At 40.6% G+C, this 8,684-nt stretch overlaps 1 protein-coding gene across 7 annotated transcripts in view; it reads left to right on the top strand.

The window, feature by feature from the left end:
- The first annotated feature begins 72 nt into the window (after positions 1 to 72).
- The window catches only part of RUFY2 (RUN and FYVE domain containing 2), a 28,316-nt gene continuing 19,704 nt past the window's right edge, over positions 73 to 8,684 (top strand). For 6 of the 7 annotated variants that reach the window (XR_010473559.1, XM_065067920.1, XM_065067919.1 and 3 more), the window contains exons 1-5: positions 610 to 738; positions 2,976 to 3,149; positions 3,635 to 3,752; positions 5,225 to 5,326; positions 6,352 to 6,475. Coding sequence is in view for 6 of the 7 variants with exons in the window: in XM_065067920.1 (XP_064923992.1) it covers positions 735 to 738; positions 2,976 to 3,149; positions 3,635 to 3,752; positions 5,225 to 5,326; positions 6,352 to 6,475 (522 nt within the window). In the remaining variant the exon portion in view is untranslated. Of the gene's footprint in view, positions 192 to 609; positions 739 to 2,975; positions 3,150 to 3,634; positions 3,753 to 5,224; positions 5,327 to 6,351; positions 6,476 to 8,684 lie in introns of those variants that run through there. The other variant, XM_065067923.1, reaches the window with a different exon arrangement.

Genomic DNA, 8,684 nt, shown 5'->3' with positions numbered 1-8,684 from the left:
GGCCAAGGCCGTGACGTCCCTTTTATCCCTTTTTCTCTGCACTCTTTTCTGTTGTCTTTTTGTCCCACAGCTGGTTTGCCTCTCCTGAGAAGGGGACAGGGAAGAGCAAGATTTAGAATAATTATTAAGCAATGTGACTGGTACTGTGTGGATGCAGTACACATAAACAGATTCTCTCCATGACAGAAATGGTAAGTCAAACTCTTCAGTGTTGTGGTTTTTGTCTTCTGAGATACGTATTTCAGGACTGAGATACATATTTCAGAACTCTTAAAACTAAAGACTTGTTGATATCTCTGTATTGTTTGAACTACCAACTTTTTTATTCCCAGCACACTACTTTTTAAGGTACTGAGCTCAAGTGTTTATTCTGGCATGTTTTCCAGGGTTGGAGAATTACTATTTGGAATAAATGTTAGGGGTTGAAGCTTTTAATAACAAGAAACAGAAGGCGACGTTTCAAGTTTATGCAGCTTCACTGTGCTTCTATCGAAGGTCTGGAGGGCTGTTACCCATCTCTTGACAACACAGCAGGGGCTGTGTGAGCAGTGCGGCTGCACCGGCGCTCTCGGGGGTTGTGGACATAGGCCGGGAACCGCAGGGCGGGGCCAGGCCGGGGCGGGTCCTCCCGGCCGCCGGGGGCGCCGTTGGGCGCGGTTGGAGTGGCGCCCCCCGGCAGTGGTGGGGCGGGAGGAGCCGCAGGGAGCGGCCGCGGTGGCGGCTCCTCTCCAGCCATGGGTGAGTGGGGCCGGGCGGGCTGGGGACGAGGGGGAGACGGGGCGTGAGGCGGCAGCTGCGGCGGGACCGGGGCTGGGGCGGCCGCGGGGGGCGGCGGCGGCGCCGGGAGCGGCCTCGGCCCGCGGTCTGTCTGCAGCGGCGGGTGTCTCTGCCGCCGGGTGACCCACGGAGACCTTGTGCCGCCCGTAGCCGTAGCGACGGCACGCTTGTTTTTTTTTCGGGTGGCTGCTAATCCGGACTGGGAGAGGAATGTTGTCTCTCAGGCCAAGCCTCGCCGGGCAGGGTCTGGTGAGGCCGGCGACATCAGTGCCACCTGCACAGCATCCCCGCGGGGTGAGAAGAGCCCTTCGTAGCTCATTTTTCATCACCCATGCACAATCTACCCCATACAATCCTATCCGTTACAGGAAAACACACCATCTGAAATTGTAAATTTTATTTTGTTTTATTTTAATTTAAAGCTAGCGAAGAAAAATTGTGATGTGGAGGTAGACCACACTTTAAAATAGACCTAAAATGCCTTTCTGCCCCAGAAAAGCTGGGAAGAGGGCTGGCGATTACAGGGACATTAGGTGTGGAAATCTGTGCGGAGGATCAGCCCCAAAAGTCGAAATGAGGTCACCTGAAAAAGGGATTTGTAAGATGCCTTTGGGGAAATAGACTTGAATACTTAGCGAGGGAAAGCTGCCCACCTGAGGTCCGAATCCAGCGGGGCTTTTTCTGCAATAACGTTCGCATTTAGTACCGTCAATAGCAAACCTATTAAAGAACCAGGAGGTCTGGTACGAGATTGACGAACAGAAAGCTCTTGGTGTTGCCAGGCTCCATTTGCTCGGGGTGGGCTGGTGCTGCTCTTGGCTGGGTTGGATCCATTCGCAGAGTCCAGAGATAAACCAGTGAGCCATGACTGCTCACCGGGTGCGTTTTAGCCAGAGCACTGTTGCTCACTGCCGTGGCTTCTAACGTCTTTTCGTGTCTTCTGTTGAAGTACTGGTGAATTGAGAGACTATAGAAGTAGTTTTCAAGGTTATCTCGGGTGCATGATCTCAGTCATTGTTTTTTACTTGTTATCTGAGATAGGCTATATTGTATAGGAATAATGTAATCTGAGGTTTGATAGACAGTTAGGAATACAGAAAATTAGAAAGTAGTTTTCTAAGTGTCTGATATCTAATACCTAGAGCTGCGATATGCAAGAAATGAGACAAGTAATTTAATTGCCGTTTGAGGAACTGAGAAATTAGCCATCTGTTATAATGATTAATTTTTTCATTTGTTTTTGGTTTTATTGTGTACAGTTCTTTATGTTTTCTGATGTGCAAAGACATAAGGTCATATACCAGTATGCAGATTTGCAGAAGAAGACGCTCACGTTTTTCCCTCAGACAGAAATCTGTGTAGATATTTTAACATCTGTGTCTCAGTGTCTTGAAAAAGACGATCTGTTTTTGTTAGATTTAATTGCAAATAAGGGAAAACAGTTAATCATCAACTTTTTTTGCTTCTTTCCCAGTTACTTTGGTCATGGTGAATAAACAGATGGTTGCTTTGTCTGTGTTAGAGGGTGGCCTGAATGTTTGAATTGCTTTATTATAGGTGAAAATAAACTAAGGATCTCATGAATTTAAGAATCTGATTTGAGTAGCGGGACCTCTAAGAAGAGGAACCTTGTCCATTCTGTCAGAATAAGATGATTTTTAAAAGCTATGGCTTTTTTACTGAATAGATTTAATCCGTAAATGCATTTTTGTAGTGTACGTTTTGTAAAGTTTACCAAAAACATTTTTAAGTTACAGCAAAACCTTTAGTTCTTAAGCTTTCTTGTGCAGAAATTTTTTTGTAGCTATATGAGAAACTAAAATTTCAGTAAGTAATATGTAGTATTTTCCTGAAACTGCACAGGAAAGCATGTGTTTATGTCACTGTGCAATGAAGACTACAGTGGAAAGTGGTTATATGTGAGAATGATGATGTCGGTTTCTGTAGGCAGACTGTACTACACCAAACAGATTCTTCCGTGAACAGGAACATGGCTTTACTACCGTAGTGTTTGTTAGAGGGGATGCTTTTCTACAACATGGTGGTTTATAGCACTTATTCAGTTATTCCTTTGAGTTTATCTAGATTAAGGTACATTTTTCCATTTTTCTTTGAACAAAGTGGCCGTGAAGCATTTTGTTATTTTGCGTCTCTTCTAAAACTTGAACAATAACCTTTTTTTTCCTTTATTGTCTTAGCTGTAAAGGACCCTACAGCTGTGGAAAGAGCAAATTTACTGAACATGGCTAAACTGAGTATCAAAGGTCTCATTGAATCAGCTTTGAGCTTTGGCCGCACTCTGGATTCTGACTACCCGCCTTTGCAGCAGTTCTTCGTTGTCATGGAGCATTGCCTGAAGCACGGCCTCAAAGGTGTGCTGACTGCTCTACCTGCATGGTTTTTTTCCTTTCTTTCTTAAATGAGATAAAATCAAAGTGCGTTATGTTGCTTTAACAAGTGAAGAAAATCTGTAAGTTGTCACCTTTTATATTTAATTGTGTCATCGTTAATACTTCACAAGATATTTTTCCACATTTACTGATTTCTTTCATGTACCATTTGCTGTAAGTGGTCCAGGGATTACCACAAGTGCATATATGTATCTTATATGTTTAGCTAGTCATCCTTTCTATTTTATTTTGTTCCAGCACAGCAATTTTATGTTCAGAGTGAAGTAATTCAGAAGATGACTTTGGATGCTGGTGAACTGACCAGTGTCACAGCTACCTGTTGTCTGGGTTCAGGAGTTGAATCTTGCATCACACCAGCTATTTTGAAGGGAGCTGCTGCAGTAATTTAAATAAATTATTTCCCAGTATTTTAAATCAATTCAGCTACTTAATTTTTCTCTTCCTAGTGAGAAAATCCTTTCTAAGTTACAATAAAACCATCTGGGGTCCTCTGGAACTCGTGGAGAAATTATATCCAGAAGCTGAGGAAATAGCAGCAAGTGTCAGAGATCTGCCTGGCCTTAAGTAAGTAGTATTGGTAAAATACAGCAAGAAAAGTAAAGGATCTGATTAAGAATCTGCAGATGTCTCATGACTTCACTCGGCATTAATCAAGCCTTTGAACAGCTAGCACATGATATTGGGGGGAGCACAGGTGAATCTTGCTAGCTTTTCATGCTCTGCATAAAACAGCTAAAAAAGTAGTATTTATATGTTATTTTCTGATGTTTCTGATGGAAGAGTTTTCTGAATGGTGGACAAAAACGGTGCAATAAGGAACAGGTTGTGTGTCAAATAGTCTGCATTCTAGAACTGCAGCAACCGTGAGTCTGGTCAGCAAGGCTGCATAGAAACAAAAGGTTATGTGCTGAGGAGGAAAGTATGAGGCATCTTTTCAGATTCGTTTTTGTAGGGTCTTTCTCATCTGTAAAATTATGCCGGGAACTACAATCTCCTCCCATTCCTCTGCACTCTGCTTTTGTATTTAGCTTTAGAATTGGCTGTACATTAAATTCCAAAAGGGCTGGGTTACATTGTGATTGGTATATGGCAGCATAAGGGTTAGAATCTCTAGCTGTAGACTGTATCTAAAGCACATAGGTTTAGAAATTGTTATTTACTCTTGTATCAGGCCAGATGAAATAAAAACCTTTGCCAAGTGTGTTACACTCTTCCTATCCTGATATAGCATGCAAATGTTTTTTGTTGCTGTTTTTTAATTTCTGTACTTACCACTTCTAAGGGTGCAAGCACTAGAAGAGGAAGGTCTAAAGGTCCAGGTGTGATTTTTTGGATATTAATGTTTGCCAGTTACATACATTTTCATATTTTTTGAATTGTCTTTAAGATACCACTGAATTTGTAAACAAGTATGAGTTAAAGCTAGAATTCAGTTGTGTAGACCCAGAGAAGACTGGGAAAGCAGGCTTGTGTGATGAGTTAGAATGAACATTTGGTTACTTTTCTCACAATTCCTCTGACTTTATAAGCAAGTTCCAGAGGGGAGTCTGAATTTTTGCAGTCGTTTTACTTCGGCTAGAAACAGGAGTTTCAAGATTACCTTTACAGGCACTCTCAGGTTAAGAAGAAGGTACTTACAGGACCACTCTTAAAATTTTTTTCCATGCTGCCAGCCACATACAGTGTGAGAACAAAGCACATTGAAATACAACAGTGTGTAGAAAGTAACATGTTTTCACTGAGTAAAACAATTGATTTTACAGTCAGGCTCTTGTGCTTTCTCTGTTCCTGTTCTCTCCACCTTCTGCTCCCAAGCCCAGCTGAGTTGATGAAAATTTTTCTGATCTTATCCCAAAGCTTGGAGCCCAAAGCCCAGACCTTATGGCTTCCCAGACCGCTTTGCTCAACTGATAGTTTAAAATACCCTTTCAGAAATACCAATTGCTCTGCCAATAGACTGATAAAATGTTTAATACAGTGAATTAATGAATATATTGTTGATTTGGGACTGTTGGTCTTCATGCCCTTCTTTTCAGAACACCACTGGGCCGTGCCCGGGCCTGGTTACGGTTAGCATTAATGCAGAAGAAAATGGCTGACTATCTCCGCTGTTTAATCATTCAAAGAGATCTTCTCAGGTAAACAATTAACTAGATTTTGCTTATAATTTAGTTTAGAGATTTAGTCTCCTGGGAAAAAAAAAAAAAAGAGTATTATTTTCTGTTTGCTACTTTTGGATGCATCCTTAGCATAGCAAGATGTCGCTTCTGGCCTGTGGGCTGATTTCTTCCAGTTCTAAAACTGCATCGTTCTCTTCTAGTATAACTTCTTCTTTCTGATCAGTTAGTTGAAGCATAAAGGGAAAATAACCCCAAACTTGTCATCCTGATTTCAGTTCTGTAATCTCTATATATTTTTAAGACTCTTCTTCTCTGCCTAGATCGTGCTGGTATGTCAGGATGACATTGGTGTTAAACAGCTATGGATTTTTCTATTGAAAGCACAGTTTGTTTCAGAGAGTCTAAAACTTTATTTAAAGAATGCGAGGAGGAGTTGCTAAATTATGGTATTCTGTTGTTTAGTGGAGTGTTTTTATTTTCAAAAACTTTTTAGCATTTCAGCCCTTTCTGTTTCTCTTCTTTTACACATTTAATCTCTTCCTTGGCTTCTTTAATTTCAAGCATGTGTTCATTGAAGTCCAGACCTTTTTTCATAGCAGGTACATTTTCTTACCATTCTTTTTTTTGCATCCTGCAGTGTTTATTAAGAACATAAGAATTGTCTGACTCAACGTGGCCAGACATCCATCCGGTCCATTATTCTATTCAAAAGTGGCTAATAGCAAGTGAAAAAACCTTTTAAAAAAATAAAGGGGGCAAAATAAGCTTTGCCACCCAGATTTCCCAACCCTTCAGCAGCTTGTGGCTCAGATTTCTGGAGCCAAAGGTAGTGTCTTTGTCTGTAATGGCCTCTGAGACAAACCATGCACTTTCTATTTTTGAATATTTATGAGGTGAAAGCATGGAAAGACCAAGTTCGTCTTTAAGGATGTTGACGTAAGGCTAAAATCATAGAAACAATTCAGATTTAGGTGTCACTTATTAATTTATTGCATGTAAATATACTGAGTATACCAATAAGATGCAATTTTCTTCTTTAACAGTGAATTTTATGAGTATCATGCCTTAATGATGGAGGAAGAAGGAGCAGTTATTGTTGGGCTATTAGTTGGGTTAAATGTGATAGATGCTAACCTGTGTGTGAAGGGAGAAGACCTAGATTCACAAGTAAGTCAATCCAGGTAAAGTAATGTGCATGCAATCCGTAAGATTTTTATGTACAGTGAATTTTGTTACTATGGAGTTGTGACTTGTTAGAAATTATCCTAGAGACTGTTCAGAGTATGATTCAGCTCCTGGATCAGTGGAGGCTGTTGCATTAACCTCGGTATTGCTTGGGCTGCACCTTTAGATGGTGATAATTGGCAGAGTGCAAGGGTAAAAATTTATGCTTTGTCATCAAGTGGATGCCATTTTATTAGTAGCAATGCAGAATTCTTTCCATCTGAATTGCACAACTCATCCTTTACCTTTGTGGGAGAAGTGTAGTTCCATGATCAGTCTATCTCGTTTGGTTCATTCCTTGTTTTTCTGGAACATAATAGGAATGTTTCAAGGACCCGAAACAAAAACTTGCTTCACACGGTGTAATAAAAGACTGTATAAGAGGGTGACTGCTTTCAGTCTGCAAAACAAAGCTTAGTATTCTTCCTCCTTTGCAGAGTGCTTTGACTTTGAACTCTGATCCTTTCCAAGAAAATCTTGATGGGTTCTTAGTAAAGGCAGATGCACAAGTATTTATAAATAAATGTGGACTGTGTTCAGTCCTGATTTTTTTTGTCCAGCTTCTTTGTGGAGAAAAATCATAATAGTTAAGTGATTAGTTACTGTACTTCAGCATATATTCGATGAAAAAGTGATTTCTGTGGCAAAGAATGTGAATCATAGTGTTAACTTGTCTTTGATCATTCTAGTTACTATCTAATGTTTTAGGCACTGATGTTGCATACCAGAAGACTCAATATCGAAAGGCCTATAGTTATAGAAAATTTATCAATATGCTTTTCTTAGTATTGAGAATTATGTGTGTAATAATTGACAAAATCTATTGCTAGCTACACCTTTGTTATCTAAGTCACTTGGTGGCTTTGCTATATGAGGGGATGTAAACTTGATTTGAGAAGGTATTTAGGTAATAATAAGTAATCGCAGTTTTGGACTGTGAATTTTAAATCATTATAACCAGGCTCAAACACATCTTCATTAATCAAAATAGGAACCATTACAATCAACACAGTTTTGCCAATGAGAAGTTTGTTTATTCCTGTAGTGTAAAAATCCATACTTTGGGATTCAGCAAACTCTTGGAAAGCATTTTCTGCATCCTGCTGGTTGTGGAAGTGTTCTCCCTGCAGAACAATGTCAAGATGCTTGAAGAAGTGGCAAGCGGCTGGTGAGAGGTCAGCTGAATATGGAGGCAAAACTTTGTAGCCTGATTCATTCCACTTCTGATGCGCTGGTTGTGCCATGTGCAGTCAGGCGTTGTCGTGGAGAAGAACTGGGCCCTTTCTGGTGACTGATGCTGGCTACAGGCGCTGCAGGTTTTGGCGCATCTCATTGATTTGCTGAGCATCCTTCTCAGGTGGAATTGGGGTTCAGAAAGCTGGAGTGGATCAGAAGTGGCAGCAGACCATCAAACAGTGACCGTGACCTTTTTTTTGTCTTTGGAGGTTCTTCTCAGTCCAGCCACTGAGGTGGTCATCGCCAGTTGTCGTATAAAATGCACTTTTTGTCGTACATCGCAATCTGATTGAGAAATTATTTGTTGTTATTGCATTAGAATAAGAGAAGACGATACTTCAAAGCGACGATTTTTTGATTTTTGATCAGCCCGTGAGGCACCCGCTGATGGAGCTTTTTCACCTTTCCAATTTGCTTCCAATGCCAAATGACCATAGAACAGTCAACGTTGAGTCGTTTGGCAACTTCTGGTGTAGTTGCGCAAGGATCAGCTTCAATGGTTGCTCTCTCTTGGTCACTGTCACCTTCTGATGGCGGCCACTGCGCTCCTCATCTTCAAGGCTCTCGTCTTTTTTGTGAAACTTTGGGAAGCACCATTGCACTGCATGTTCATTACTAGTTCCTGGGCCAAATGTGTTGTTGATGTTGCGAGTTGTCTCCGCTGCTTTACAACTCGTTTTTAACTTCAATAAGAAAATCGCTCAAGTTTGCTTTTTGTCTAACATAATTTCTGTAGTCTAAAATAAATATAAAATAAACAGCAAGTAATAAGTCAGTAGCAAAAAACATAAAGCGAGAAAAGTGCATTAAAATTATGTATAACATAACCACATTTATTTAAGAATGTTTCCGATAAATTTCAACAATGCAAAAACTGCAATTCCTTTTGCATCAATCTGATAAGATTTTGAGAACA

The sequence above is a fragment of the Columba livia genome, chromosome 6, assembly GCF_036013475.1.
Source record: "Columba livia isolate bColLiv1 breed racing homer chromosome 6, bColLiv1.pat.W.v2, whole genome shotgun sequence".
In the NCBI taxonomy this organism is placed as follows: domain Eukaryota; kingdom Metazoa; phylum Chordata; class Aves; order Columbiformes; family Columbidae; genus Columba; species Columba livia.
Note: the sequence above shows the minus strand (reverse complement) of the source record. Positions and strands in the feature narration are given on the sequence as shown.